Source organism: Lichenostomus cassidix, unplaced genomic scaffold (genome assembly GCF_008360975.1).
Source record: "Lichenostomus cassidix isolate B80296 unplaced genomic scaffold, HeHo_3.0 HiC_scaffold_528, whole genome shotgun sequence".
Taxonomy (NCBI): Eukaryota; Metazoa; Chordata; class Aves; order Passeriformes; family Meliphagidae; genus Lichenostomus; species Lichenostomus cassidix.
This window is the reverse complement of record NW_028147563.1, coordinates 67,155-81,889: the sequence shown is the minus strand read 5'-3', so window position 1 is coordinate 81,889 and position 14,735 is coordinate 67,155. Positions and strand designations below refer to the sequence as shown.

Here is a 14,735-nt window from a genome sequence, read left to right as displayed (position 1 = left end):
TGCAGAGGCTCTGGAATCCATTCCCACTTCCAAGGTGATTTTTCCGGAGTGACATTCCCATTCCACAATATTCCCGGGAATCACGGAGTGGTTTGGGTGGGAATTGACCTTCCAGATCCCTGGAATTCCAAATTCCCTGGAATTAGGGATATTTTTCCACCTCCCTTTTCCGCACTGAGGCTCCTTGGGAGTTGAATTCCTGCCTGGAATTTTCAGGGATCAAAACCCACGGAACATTCCCAGATCCATCCTCATCCTTGGCGTGGTTTTCCAGGATTCCGGGATGATGGAAATGATGGAAAAAAAGCAGCTTTTTCCCTGATCCCAAATTCCTCTCCATTCCCTTCAAAAATTCCTCCCCCTCAGAGCTTTCCCAGGGCTTTTCCCAGGTTTTTCCAGGCATTTTCCTTGCTCCTAAATTCCTCTCCATTCCCTGAAAAAATTCCTCCCCCTCGGGCTTTTTCCAAGGTTTCTCCAGGGCTTTTCCTTGATCCCACATCCCTCTCCATTCCCTTCAAAAATTCTTCCCACTCAGTGCTTTTCCAAGGGTTTTCCAAGGCTTTCCCAGGGTTTTTCCTTGATCCCAAATTCCTCTCCATTCCCTGCAAAAATTCCTCCCCCTCAGAGCTTTTCCAAGGCTTTTCCCAGGTTTTTCCAGGCATTTTCCTTGCTCCCACATCCCTCTCGTTTCCCTGCCACAATTCCCCCCCACTCGAGCTTTTTCCAAGGTTTTTCCAAGGTTTTTCCAGGGCTTTTCCTTGCTCCCAAATTCCTCTCCATTCCCTGCAAAAATTCCTCCCCCTCACGGTTTTTCCAGGGCTTTTCCTTGCTCCCAAATTCCTCTCCATTCCCTGCAAAAATTCCTCCCCCTCAGTCCTTTTCCAGGGTTTTTCTGGGGTTTTTCCAAGGTTTTTCCAGGGCTTTTCCTTGCTCCCAAATTCCTCTCCATTCCCTGTCACAATTCCTCCCTCTCGGGCCTTTTCCAAGGTTTTCCCAAGGTTTTTCCAGGGCTTTTCCAGGGCTTTTCCTTGCTCCCAAATTCCTCTCCATTCCCTGCAAAAATTCCTCCTCCCTGGGCTTTTTCCAAGGTTTTTCCAGGGCTTTTCCAAAGCTTTTCCTTGCTCCCACATCCCTCGCCATTCCCTGCCACAATTCCTCCCCCTCGGGTCTTTTCCAAGGTTTTTCCAGGGTTTTTCCTTGCTCCCAAATTCCTCTCCACTCCAAGCAAAAATTCCTCCCCCTTACAGTTTTTCCAGGGCTTTTCCTTGATCCCAAATTCTTCTCCATTCCCTGAAAAAATTCCTCCCCCCTCGGTCCTTTTCCAGGGTTTTTCCGGGGTTTTTCCAAGGTTTTTCCAAGGTTTTTCCAGGGCTTTTCCTTGCTCCTACACCCCTCTCCATTTCCTACCACAATTCCACCCCCTCTGGCTTTTTCCAAGGCTTTTCCAGGGTTTTCCCAAGGTTTTTCCAGGCCTTTTCCTTGCTCCCACATCCCTCTCGATTCCCTGCAAGAATTCCTCCCCCTCGGGCTTTTCCAAGGTTTTTCCAGGACTTTTTCCTCGATCCCAAATTCTTCCCAATTCCCTGCAAAAATTCCTCCCCCTCGGTCCTTTTCCAGGTTTTTTCCAGGGCATTTCCAGAGCTTTTCCAAGGTTTTTTTTCCAGCGGCATCAGCAGCTCCGGCAGATCCCAACCTTCCTTCCCGACCTTCCCCTCCCCAGCCCTGCCCGGCATTCCCACATCCCGAGGAATTCCCGGCTGGATTTTCCATCCCCAGCCGGATCGGAAGCCTCTCCGCGGCTGGCAAATGCCATTCCCGGTTTCCCGAGCACTTTCCCGGAGCGATGCGCATTCCTGCCCCGGGCGGCTGCCGGAGGCTGAATCCAGGGATGGATCCGGGAGAAGCTCCCGGCGTCAGCCGGGGATAAATCGCCAATTCCTGGCATTTCGAGGCGGCCCGGGGAGGGATTTTTGGGGAATTTTAAGCGGGAAGTTCCCGCGGAGCTGGGAAAGTTTCCCTCTCCGGCGCTTCCCGGCCATTCCCAGCGCTCCGCGGAAAGCTGGAATCGCGGAGATCAGCAGGAAAATCCCACTTTTCCCCCTTTCCCACCCCGCCGGGATGCAAGGAATGTCGTTACCTGGTGTCGGGAGTGATTCCCCATTCCCACATTCCCGCCGGGAGCGGGAGGAGGAGGCGGGATTGGGATGTGGAGCCGCCGAGCGCTCCCGGGGAAAAACTGGGATCGGGAGGAGGAGGATGGCTGAGCGCGAACTCCGGGCGGGAGGTGACGACAGGGACAGGGGGAGGAGGGAAAATCAGGGAAAGGCTGGGAAGGAGGATCGGGAAGTGCTGGGAAAGGAGGGAATTGCTGGGAATTTAGGGAAGAAATCGCGATTGGGATGGGGAGAGGGAAAGGGGAGGTTGGGAATTGTGTGAGGATGAGGAGGGAGATGGAAAAATGGGAAAATCATGGAAAATCTGGGAAGGAGGATCGGGAAGTGCTGGGAAAGGAGGGAATTGCTGGGATTTTGAGGAAGAAATCGGGATTGGGATGGGGAGAGGGAAAGGGGAGGTTGGGAATTGTGTGAGGATGAGGAGAGAGATGGAATTACGGAAGGATTTGGAGGAGGGAAAATCAGGGAAAGGCTGGGAAGGAGGATCGGGAAGTGCTGGGAAAGGATGGAATTGCTGGGATTTTTGGGAAGAGATAGGGATTGGGATGGGGAGTGGGAAGAGGAGGTTGGGAATTGTGTGAGGATGAGGAGAGAGAGGGAAAAAGGGAAAATCTTGGAAAATCTGGGAAGGAGGATTGGGAAGTGCTGGGAAAGGAGGGAATTGCCGGGATTTTTTGGGAAGAGATCGGGATTGGGATGGGGAGAGGGAAGAAGAGGTTGGGAATTGTGTGAGGATGAGGAGGGAGAGGGAATTAGGGAAGGATTTGGAGGAGGGAAAATCAGGGAAAGGCTGGGAAGGAGGATCGGGAAGTGCTGGGAAAGGAGGGAATTACTGGGATTTTTGGGGAATAAACTGGGAACGGGATGGGGAGAGGGAAAAGGGGTTTGGGAATTTTGTGAGGATGAGGAGGGAGAGGGAAAAATGGGAAAATCATGGAAAATCTGGGAAGGAGGATCGGGAAGTGCTGGGAAAGGATGGAATTGCCGGGAATTTTAGGGAAGAAATCGAGATTGGGATGAGGAGAGGGAAAGGGGAGGTTGGGAATTGTGTGAGGATGAGGAGAGAGAGGGAAAATGGGAAAATCATGGAAAATCTGGGAAGGAGAGGGGGAAAGGATCGGGAAGTGCTGGGAAAGGATGGAATTCCCGGGATTTTTTGGGAAGAGATCAGGATTGGGATGGAGATTGGGAAGGGGGGATTGGAAATTGTGTGAGGATGAGGAGAGAGATGGAATTAGGGAAGGACTTGGAGCAGGGAATTTCGGGATTTGGAATCCCAGGGGATCCCAGAGCAAATCCCAAAACTCCAAGATGTTGTCCCGTCAGAGGGAATTTTGGGAATTTCCCTGGGAACCTCGGGGAGCTCCAGGGATTGGGAATATCCGCTGGAAAAATGGGATGAGAGGGATGGAATTGTCCCCCCGATCCGTGTTTGTCCCAAAAAAACCACAGGAAAAAGGGGAATGTTGTTCCCAAAACTGGGAAATCCGGGATTAATCCCCACCCTGCGGATCCATTCATCTCCTATCGCAGGGATTCCCATCCCTTGGGACACTCAGGAATTGGGATATTTCGGGAATTAGATGGGAATTTTCCCACTGGGAGATGCCAAAGGAATTGGGACAGGGATGGGATCAGGAAAATTTTGGGAATGGCAAAGGGAACACCGAGGGGATGAGGATAGGAAAATTCTGGGAATGGGAAGTGGATTTTCCCACTGGGAGACACCAAAGCAATGCGGAAGTGATGGGAACAGGAATATTTTGGGAATGAGATGGGAATTTTCCCAATGGGAGACACTGATGGGATGAGGACAGGGATGGGAATGGGAATATTTTGGGAATGGGAAGATGATTTTCCCCCTGAGGGACATGGAGAAGATGGAAACAGGAATATTTTGGGAATGGGAGAGGATTTTCCCACTGGGAGATACTGAGGGAATGGGGACAGGGATGGGAATGGGAATATTTTGGGATGGGAAAATCCGGAAAAGCCGGAGCTCCCTCCTGCTTCCCGAGCTGCTCCGGGTGAAATCCCAACCCTCTCCCTCCTTCCTCCCGGGAAAACCTGGGAATGGGATTTCCAGCTCCCTGAGGATTTGCTTCCTTTCCCTTGGAAAACGAAGGAAAAAGAAGCTCCTGGAATTTCTCCTTCGCCCCAGGATGATCCCAACATCCATGGATGTCAAATTCCATCAAATTCACAGGTTTTTTGGGATTGGGAATGTCCAAGGAAAGGCTGGAGCAGCCTGGGATAGCGGGATGGGAATGGGATGATCCTTAAAATGGGATGATCCTTAAAATCCCTTCCCGAACCTTTCCCAAATTCCAGGATTTTTTCACTCAATCCATCACATCTCCCACATTCCCTCTTTTTAAGGCATTCCAGGGAATTCCTGGCTGCTCCAGGAAATCCATCCAGAGGAAGAAAATCCCCGATAAAAAGTGGAGCCGGGAAAAGATCGGAGCGAATTCATCGGGAAGAATCAACAAGATCCAACCGGGATTTTCCAGGCAGGGAAAAGCGGGATCGGGAAGAGCCGCGGGATGAACATCCCTCCCTGGAATCCTAAGGAATGTGGGATTTTCGGGAGCCGCGGGATTTTTGGGAACGGCTCAGCTCCAGGCTCATCCCGGAGGATTTTCCCTCGGGATGAAGACGCGGAGCTGCCGCTGGCGGAGATGCTTTATTGGCTGCCCGAGGGGGAATTCTGTCTCTTCCCATCGCGGAAAAGCGGGAATGCACGTGGAAAAGCGGGAATGTGCGCGGAAAAGCGGGAATGCGCACGGAAAAGCGGGCCTGGCCGCTCCTTCCGGCAGAATTCCAGGCAGAATTCCAGGAGAATTCCAGGAGAAATCCAGGGATTTGGGGTGTGGCGATGTGTGGGGAGGAGAAGCTGCTGGAGCGTCGCTGGGATTCCCAAAATCCTGGGATTCGTCTGGAGGAGCCGCTGGGGATTCCCGGGATCGGGCATGGAGCCAGGTGGGATGGAGAGCTGGGAAAATCGGGAATGGGGGCGGGAAAATCGGGAAATGAGGCAGGGGAAAGAATGGGAATGGGGATGGGGATGGGGATGGGAATGGGAATGGGAATGGGAATGGGAATGGGAATGGGAATGGATAAGGCAAGGGATAACTCCCAGGTGGAAATGGGAATGAGGGTGGAAAAGGTGAGGGAAAAAGTGGGAATGAGGGTGGAAAAGGCAGTTCTGGGGGGAAATTGGGAATGGAGGATGGATAAGACAGGGAAAATCAGGAATGAGGGTGGATAAGGCAGGAGAAAAAATGGGAATGGGGGTGGAAAAGGTGAGGGAAAAATGGGAATGGGAGTGGATAAGGCAGGAGAAAAAATGGGAATGAGGATGGATAAGGCTGTGGAAAAATGGGAATGAGGATGGATAAGGTGCTTCTGGAGGAAAAAATGGGAATGGAGTGGATAAGGCACTTCTGGGGGAAAACTGGGAATGGGAATTGGGGTGGATAAGGATGGGGAAAAAATGGGAATGAGGGTGGATAAGGCAGAGGGAAAAATGGGAATGGAATGGAATGGATAAAGCACTTCCGGGGGAAATTGGGAATGGGAATCGGGTCGGATAAGGATGGGAAAAAATGGGAATGAAGGAGGATAAGGAATTCTGGGGGAGAATTGGGAATGAGGGGAAGGGAGGGAGGATGGGGTGGAGGTCACAGGTGATGTCATGGGAGACATCAGGATGTGACGTCATCACGTGCATGACGTCATTGCATGTGTGACATCATGGGTGTGACATGACATGACATCTGTGTGACATCGTGTCTGTGATGTCATCACGGGTGTGACATCATGGGTGTGACATCATCAGGTGTTCAATGATGTCACCTGGATGATGACATCACACAGAACGTGATGACATCACGGGTACAATGACATCACACACGCAATGACATCACACCTACAGTGACGTCACACGCGATGACATCACGTGCACAATGGCCTCCTGAGCAATGACATCACCTGTGTGATGACATCACATGTGCAATGACATCACAGGTAGGATATCACAGCCGATGACATCATGGGGTGATGACGTCACACAGTTGATGCCATCCCATGGACAATGACACCACACACCTGATGACGTCACTGCTGCAGCACCATCTCACACGATGACATCACACACACACTATGACATCACACATCCAATGACATCACACACTCAGCGACATCACACAACATGACATCACACACAGTGACATCACACACAGTGACATCACACACAATGACATCACACACACCCTATGACATCACACACACAATGACATCACACACACAATGACATCACACACACAATGACATCACACACAGCATGACATCACACACAATGACATCACACACACCCTATGACATCACACACACAATGACATCACACACACAATGACATCACACACACAATGACATCACACACACAATGACATCACACACAGCATGACATCACACACAGTGACATCACACACACCCATCAATGACATCACACACACACTCTGTGACATCACACATCCACATCCAATGACATCACACACGGTGACATCATACACAGAGTGACATCACACACACAATGACATCACACACAATGACATCATACACAGTGACATCACACATGCTCTATGACATCACACACAGAATGACATCACACACGCTCTATGACGTCACACACAGAATGACGTCACGCGCAATGACATCACACACACACCCATGACATCACACCCCAATGACATCACACACAGCTACACAATACAATTGCATCACACACTATGACATCACACACCCAATGACATCACGCAGAGTGACATCACACATGTTCTGTGACATCACACACGGTGACAACATCCAATGACGTCACTCACCCAATGACATCACCCTTGTGATGTCACCCAGTCCCCTCCTTCCCCTTCCCTTCCCAATCCCATTCCCAATCCTAATTCCCATTCCAATCCCATTCCCATTCCCAAACCCAATTCCCTTCCCTTTCCCAATCCCAATCCCATTCTCACTCCCATTCCCAATTCCATTCCCAATCCCAATCCCAATTCCAATTCTAATCCAAATTCCATTCCTAATTCCACTCCCATTCCCACTCCCATTCCCATTCCCAATTCCATTCTCATTCCCAATCCTAATTCCCATTCCAATCCCATCCCCATTCCCAAACCCAATTCCCTTCCCTTTCCCAATCCCAATCCCAATCCCAATCCCAATCCCATTCCCATTCCCATTCCCAATCCTAATCCCAATCCCAATCCCATTCCAATTTCCAATCCCAGTCTCAATCCCATTCCAATTTCCAATTTCCAATCCCAATCCCAGTCTCAATCCCCATTCCAATCCTAATTCCACTCCCATTCCCACTCCCATTCCCATTCCCACTCCCATTCCCATTCCCAATCCCAATCCCAATCCCAATCCCATTCCCATTCCAATTTCCACTCCCATTCCCAATCCTAATCCCAATCCCATTCCAATTTCCAATCCCAATCCCAATCCCACTCCCAGCCCCATTCCCAGCTCCCCCAAATCCCGGCAATCCCCTCCATCTCCTACCCCATTCCCACCCCGCCTAGGGCTGCTCCTGGCTCCGGAGGCTCCGGAAGCCGCGGCTGAGCTCGGAGTGGATCCGTTGGGAAGCGAATTCCAGGCTCTGGGCCAGGCGGGAGGTCAGCAGCAGCACGTGCGAGAGCAGCCGGACACCCTTCCGGAGCCTGCGGAACGGCGGGAATCCCGGAATTCCGGGTCCCATCCCGGCATTCCGGATCCCATCCCAGAATTCCGGGTCCCAACCCATCCATCCCAGAATTCCGGGTCCCAACCCATCCATCCTGGAATTCCAGATCCTGAACTCTCCATCCCAGAATTCCAGATCCCAAACTCTCCATCCCAGGATTCTGGATCCCATTCCAGAATTCCGGGTCCCAACCCGTCCATCCCAGAATTCCAGATCCCGAATTGTCCATCCCAGAATTCCAGATCCCAAACTCTCCATTCCAGGATTCTGGATCCCATCCCGGAATTCCGGGTCCCAACCCGTCCATCCCAGAATTCCCGAGCCCGAACTGGAATCCATCCCAGGATTCTGGATCCCATCCCTGAATTCCAGGTCCTGAACCATCCGTCCGGGAATTCCGGATCCCGAGCCAACCATCCTGGAATTCCAGATCCCAAACTGTCCATCCCAGGATTCTGGATCCTGACCCATTCATCATGGAATTCCAGATCCCAACCTTCCCATTGCAGAATTCCGGATCCCAAACTGTCCATCCTGGAATTCTGGATACCAACCCTTCCATCCTGGAATTCCAGGTCCATCCCAGAATTCCCGATCCCGAACTGGAATCCATCCCAGGATTCTGGATCCCATCCCAGGATTCCAGGTCCTGAACCATCCATCCCGGAATTCTGGATCCCGAGCCAACCATCCTGGAATTCCAGATCCTGACCCCTGACCTCTACATCCCAGAATTCCAGATCCCAACCCATCCATTCTGGAATTCTGGATCCTGAACCATCGGTCTCAGAATTCCGGATCCCAACTCATCCATCCCGGAATTCTGGATCTTGCCCCATTCATCACAAAATTCCAGATCCCAAACTGTCCATCCCAGAATTCCAGATCCCAACCCAACCATCCTGGAATTCCAGATTCCGACCCATCCATCCCAGAATTGCAGATTCTGACCCATCCATTCTGGAATTCCAGATCTCAACCCATCCATCCCAGAATTCCAGATCCCGAACTGGAATCCATCCCAGCATTCTGGATCCTGACCCATTCATCGCGGAATTCCAGATCCCAACCCTTCCATCACGGAATTCCGGATCTCAAACTGTCCATCCCAAAATTCCAGATCCCAACCCAACCATCCTGGAATTCCAGATTCCGACCCATCCATCCCAGAATTCCAGATTCTGACCCATCCATCCCAGAATTCTGGATCCTGGAACCATCTGTCCTGGAATTCCAGATCCCGAGCCATCCCAGAATTCTGGATCCCAAACCTTCCATCCTGGAATTCTGGATCTTGACCCTTCCTTCCCAGAATTCCAGGTCCTGAACCGTCCATCCCGGAATTCTGGACCTGACCCATCCATCCCGGAATTCTGGATCCCAACTCGTCCATCCCAGGATTCTGGATCCTGACCCATTCATCACAGAATTCCAGATCCCAACCCTTCTATCCCGGAATTCCGGGTCCCATCCCAGAATTCCCGATCCCGAACTGTCCATCCCAGGATTCTGGATTCCAACTCCTCCATCCCAGAATTCCACCACAGATCCCATGGGAAACTCGGGAACTTCCCAAGGTGCCCCAGGCCGGAATTTTGGGATTTTGGCTCCATGGATCATCTCCATCCCATTCCCATTCCAATTCCAATTCTTCCACTCCCAAATCCCACCTGGAATTTTGGGATTTCAGCTCCATGGATTATCTCCATCCCTTTCCCATTCCTCCATTTCCACTCCCAAATCCCACCTGGAATTTTGGGATCCACCATGAAGTTCACGGGAAATTTGGGAACTTCCCACTCCTAAATCCCACCTGGAATTTTGGGATCCACCACAGATCCCACGGGAAATTCGGGAACTTCCCAAGGTCTCCCTGGTCCGGAATTCTGGGAATTCTCCCCATCCCATTCCCACTCATTCTCTCCATGGATCATCTCCATCCCATTCCAATTCCTCCCCTTCCACTCCCAAATCCCACCTGGAATTTTGGGATTTCAGCTCCACGCATCACCTCCATCCCATTCCCATTCCCATTCCTCCACTCCCAAATCCCACTTGGAATTTTGGGATCCACCACAGATCCCACAGGAAATTCGGGAACTTCCCAAGGCCTCCGCGGTCCGGAATTCCAGGAATTCTCCCATCCCATTCCATCCCATCCCCACTCACTCCTCCTTTTTCCGGACCACCGCCGGCCGCTCCTCCCGCGCCACGTGCTCCTCCAGCTCCCTCCGGACGTTCTCCAGACTCTCCCGGAATTCCAGGTTGGCCTCGCGGATGGCGGGAATGGCGTCGGCCACGACCTCCTGGAACCTGCTCCCGTTTTCCGCCGGGAATTTCCCCCCCAGTTCCCGCAGGGAGGCTTTGGAAGCTTCCAGAAGCTCCCGGAGATCCTCCAGTTCCCGCCGGGAAGCCGCGGGATCGGCGGGAACGCCGCAGGGAGCCGGAGCGCGGAAGGTGACGCCGCAGGCCGGGAGTTCCGGCGGGAATTCCGGCGGGAATTCTGGCGGGAATTCCGGAGGTTCCATCCCGGTTTTTGGGGTTTCTCGGGGATTTGTGGGATTTGGGGAAAGGGAGCAAATTCCCAGCAGGATCCACCAGGCGGAGGACTGTGGGATCATGGCGCCTCTGGGGAAAAAAAAATTTGGGAATTGGGGGGAGTTTGGGATGGGGAAAATTCCCGCAAATCCATCGGTTTGTCCTGGATTCACAGCCCTGCCTGGCGGGGTTTGGGATTTGGGATTTTATCTGGGATTTGGGATCTGAGATTTGGGATTTAGTGTTTGGGATATGGGGTCTGGGATTTGGGATTTTATTTGGGATTTGGGATTTAGGGTTTTGGATTTAATTTGGGATTTGGGATCTGAGGTTTGGGATTTGGGATCTGGGATTTTATTTGGGATTTGGGATTTAGGATTTTATTTGGGATCTGGGATCTGAGATTTGGGATTTGGGATTTAGTGTTTGGGATCTGGGATCTGGGATTTGGGATTTTATTTGGGATTTTATTTGGGATTTGGGATCTGGGATCTGGGATTTGGGATTTTATTCGGGATTTGGGATTTAGGATTTAGGATTTTATTTGGGATTTGGGATCTGGGATACAGAGTTTGGGATTTAGGATTTAGCGTTTGGGATATGGGATCTGGGGTTTGAGATTTAGGATTTTGGACTTTATTTGGGATTTGGGATCTGGGGTTTAGGATTTGGGATCTGGGATTTGGGATTTTATTTGGGATTTGGGATCTGGGGTTTGGGATTTGGGATCTGGGATTTGGGATTTTATTTGGGATTTGAGATCTGGGGTTTAGGATTTGGGATCTGGGATTTGGGATTTTATTTGGGATTTGGGATCTGGGGTTTGGGATTTTATTTGGGATTTGGGATTTAGTGTTTTGGATTTAATTTGGGATTTGGGATCTGAGATTTGGGATTTACTAATTGGGATTTGGGATCAGAGATTTGGGGTTTGGGATCTGGGGTTTGGGATTTTATTTGAGATTTGGGATCTGGGATCAGGGATTAGGGATTTAGTGTCTGGGATTTGGGATCTGGGGTTTGGGATTTGGGATTTAGGATCTGGGATTTTATTTGGGATATGGGATCTGGGGTTTGAGATTTGAGATTTTATTTGGGATTTGGGATATGGGATCTGGGATTTACTATTTGGGATTTAGGATTTGGGATCTGGGGTCTGGGGTTTGGGATTTTATTTGAGATTTGGGATTTGGGATTTAGGGGTTTGGATTTAATTTGGGATTTGGGATCTGAGATTTGGGGTTTGGGATATGGCATCCGGGATTTGGGATTTTATTCAGGAATTTATTTGGGATTTGGGATCTGGGATTTTATTTGGGATTTTATTTGCAATCTGTGACCTGGGGTTTGGGATTTGGGATCTGGGGTTTGGGGTTTTATTTGGGATTTGGGATCTGGGGTTTGAGATTTGAGATTTTATTTGGGATTTGGGAACTGGGATTTGGGATTTACTACTTGCGATTTAGGATTTGGGATCTTATTTGGGATTTGGGATGTAGGACTTTGGATTTTATTTGGGATTTGGGATCTGGGATACGAGCTTTGGGATTTAGCATTTGGGACATGGGATCTGGGATTTAGGATTTACTGTTTGGGATCATTTTTTGGGGATTTTTGGGGGATTTTTGGGGATTTTTTCTGGGGATTTTTTGGGGATTTTGGGGGATTTTGGGAGACTTTTGAGGATTTTTGGGGATTTTTTGGGGGATTTTGGGAGATTTTTGGAGATTTTTTGGGGATTTTTGGGGATTTTTGGGGATTTTTGGGAATTTGGGGGATTTTTTGGGGGATTTTTTGGGGATTTTTTGGGGATTTTTTGGGATTTTCTTTGGGATTTTTGGGGGATTTTTGGGGGATTTTTTGGGAGACTTTGGGGGATTTTTGGGGGATTTTTGGGGGATTTTTGTGGATTTTTGTGGAATTTTGTGGATTTTTGGGGATTTTTGGGATTTTTGGTGACCCAGGACCATCCCGCACCCCCCGATCCCGGCGGGAAGACAATTCCCAACTTTTCCCTCCTCATCCCTGGAAACTCCAGCGCCGGGAAAAGGAGGATGCCGGAGGAAAAAATCCCCCAAATTTCGGGATTTTCGGGATTTTCGGAAGAGATCGAAACTCCCGAACTGCCGGAATTCCAGACGGGAGGAATTCCGGCCGCGCTGGCATTTCCCGGGCATCCCGCCTGGCGCTTTCTTCCTGCTTTTCCCGGGAATCTCCGCCGCCAAATTCCTCATTTTTCCCCCTTTTTTTCCCGCGAAAATCCCATTTTTTTAATAAAAAAATCATTCCCACCTTGTTTTTTCTGGCCGCTGGGATGTCCCGGAGCGGATTTTGGGGCTCGGAAAAGCGCGATGAGCTCCGGAGGTCGGGAAGGGAGGAGGGAGAAGCGGCGGGGAGAGTCAGAAATTTGGGATTTGGGAGCCAAAAAAAGTGGGAATGGCAGCCAGGGATGTGGGGATGGGGTTGGGGATCGGCCGGGAAAGGGAATTCCGGGGAATTTGGGGTGGGGGAGATCCCAAAAAATCCGCTCGGAGCTTTTCCCGAAGAATTCGGAGCGCTGGGAAGGCGGGAAGGGAGGAATGATCCCAAAAAGGTCCCAAAATGATCCCAAAATGGTCCTAAAATTATCCCAAATTGATCCTAAAATTATCCTAAAATGATACCAAAATTATCCCAAAATGATCCTAAAATTATCCCAAATTGATCCCAAAATGGTCCAAAAATTATCCCAAAATGATCAAAAAATGATCTTAAAATGATCCCAAATTGATCCCAAAATTATCCTAAAATGATCCCAAATTGATCTCAAAATGATCCTAAATTGATCCCAAAATGATCCTAAATTGATCCCAAAAAATCCTAAAATGATCCCAAAATTATCCCAAATTGATCCTAAAATGATCCTAAAAATATCCTAAAATGATCTTAAAATGATCCCCAAATGATCCTAAATTGATCCCAAAATTATCCCAAATTGATCCCAAATTGATCCCAAAATGAGACTAAAATTGATCCCAAAAAGATCCTAAAATTATCCCAAAATTATCCTTAAATTATCCCAAATTGATCCTAAAATTATCCCAAATTGATACTAAAATTATCCCAAATTGATCCCAAAATTATCCCAAAATCCCAGCGGAGGAAGAGATTCCTCTGGGATTCCCAAAATTCCCGTGGGATTCCCAAAATCCTACTGGGACACCCCGAAAATCCCTTCGAATTCCGCTGGGATTTCCCCGAAAATCATCCCGTGATCCCAAAAATCCAATTGTGATCCCAAAAAAACCCTCCTGGGACCCCAAAATCCCCATGGGAACCCCAAAAATAACCTTCTATGATCCCAAAAATCCCTTTGTGATTCCCAAAATCCTCATGTGATTCCCAAAAAAATCCTCCTGGGACCCCAAAATCCTTCTGGGATCCCCCAAATATCCTTCTGTGATTCCCAAAAATCCCTTTGTGATTCCCAAAATCCTCATGTGATTCCCAAAATTCCACTGTGATTCCCAAAAAAATCCTCCTGTGATCCCAAAAATCCCATTGTGATCCCCTAAAAGTCTTCCTGTGACCCCAAAATCCCTCCCGTGACCCCAAAAATCCCACTGAAACCATCCAAAATTCCACCCAAAATCATCCCATGATCCCAAAATCCCCATGGGAAACCCCAGGATCCCTCTGGGACCCTAAAAATCCTCCTGTGACCCCAAAACCCTTCAGCCACGCCCCAAAAGTGAGGCACTCAAAGTCCCATTTTGACCCCAAAAATCCCACTGAGACCCCAAAATCCCCCCAAATTCCCCCAAATTCCCCCCAAATTCCCCCTTAACACCCCAAATTTCCCCCCACCCCTCCCCCCTCCCCAAGCCTTTCCCGGGATCTCCAATTTGCGGGAAATTCCCGGGATTTGGGGCAAACCGGGAATGGGGGCGGGGCCTGGACCCCACGGGGGGCGTGGCTTAAAGGAGAGGGGCGTGGCCTCCGCAAGGAGCTCTGTCTGGATGAGGAGGCGTGGTCTGAGTGAGGGGGCGTGGTCTCCTCGATGAGCTCCGTCCTGGTGAGGAGGCGTGGTCTCCTCGATGAGCTCTGCCTTGGAGAGGGGGTGTGGTCTCCTCGATGAGCTCTGCCATGGAGAGGAGGCGTGGTCTCCTCGATGAGCTCTGCCATGGAGAGGGGGTGTGGTCTCCTCGATGAGCTCTGTCATGGTGAGGGGGCGTGGCTTCAGTTAGGGGGCGTGGTCTGAGCGAGGGGGCGTGGCCTCCACTATA

General features: G+C 50.0%; 1 protein-coding gene across 2 annotated transcripts; it reads right to left on the bottom strand.

The window, feature by feature from the left end:
• Positions 1 to 4,994: 4,994 nt before the first annotated feature.
• Positions 4,995 to 12,876, bottom strand: LOC146422057 (uncharacterized). Of its 2 annotated transcripts, none has more exons than XM_085046756.1 (4): positions 12,763 to 12,876; positions 10,102 to 10,558; positions 7,752 to 7,909; positions 4,995 to 5,169 (listed from the first exon to the last, which is right to left on the bottom strand). In XM_085046756.1, the coding sequence occupies exons 2-3, from the start codon at positions 10,551 to 10,553 to the stop codon at positions 7,768 to 7,770; spliced, it is 594 nt and encodes a 197-aa protein (XP_084902882.1). In that variant the 5' UTR covers positions 10,554 to 10,558; positions 12,763 to 12,876; the 3' UTR covers positions 4,995 to 5,169; positions 7,752 to 7,767. The 2 variants fall into 2 exon arrangements, with proteins under 2 accessions (XP_084902882.1, XP_084902883.1); XM_085046757.1 differs by lacking the exon at positions 4,995 to 5,169 and adding an exon at positions 5,392 to 5,617 and having other exon boundaries at positions 10,102 to 10,560.
• Between the last annotated feature and the right edge of the window lie 1,859 nt (positions 12,877 to 14,735).

Bases quoted from the DNA above. Each gene is read 5' to 3' on its own strand.
- LOC146422057 (XM_085046756.1), bottom strand. From the start codon at position 10,553: ATGATCCCACAGTCCTCCGCCTGGTGGATCCTGCTGGGAATTTGCTCC. The intron at 7,910-10,101 runs GTGAGTGGGGAT...GCCGTTCCGCAG, and splicing joins GTGGTCCGGAAAAAGGAGGA to GCTCCGGAAGGGTGTCCGGC.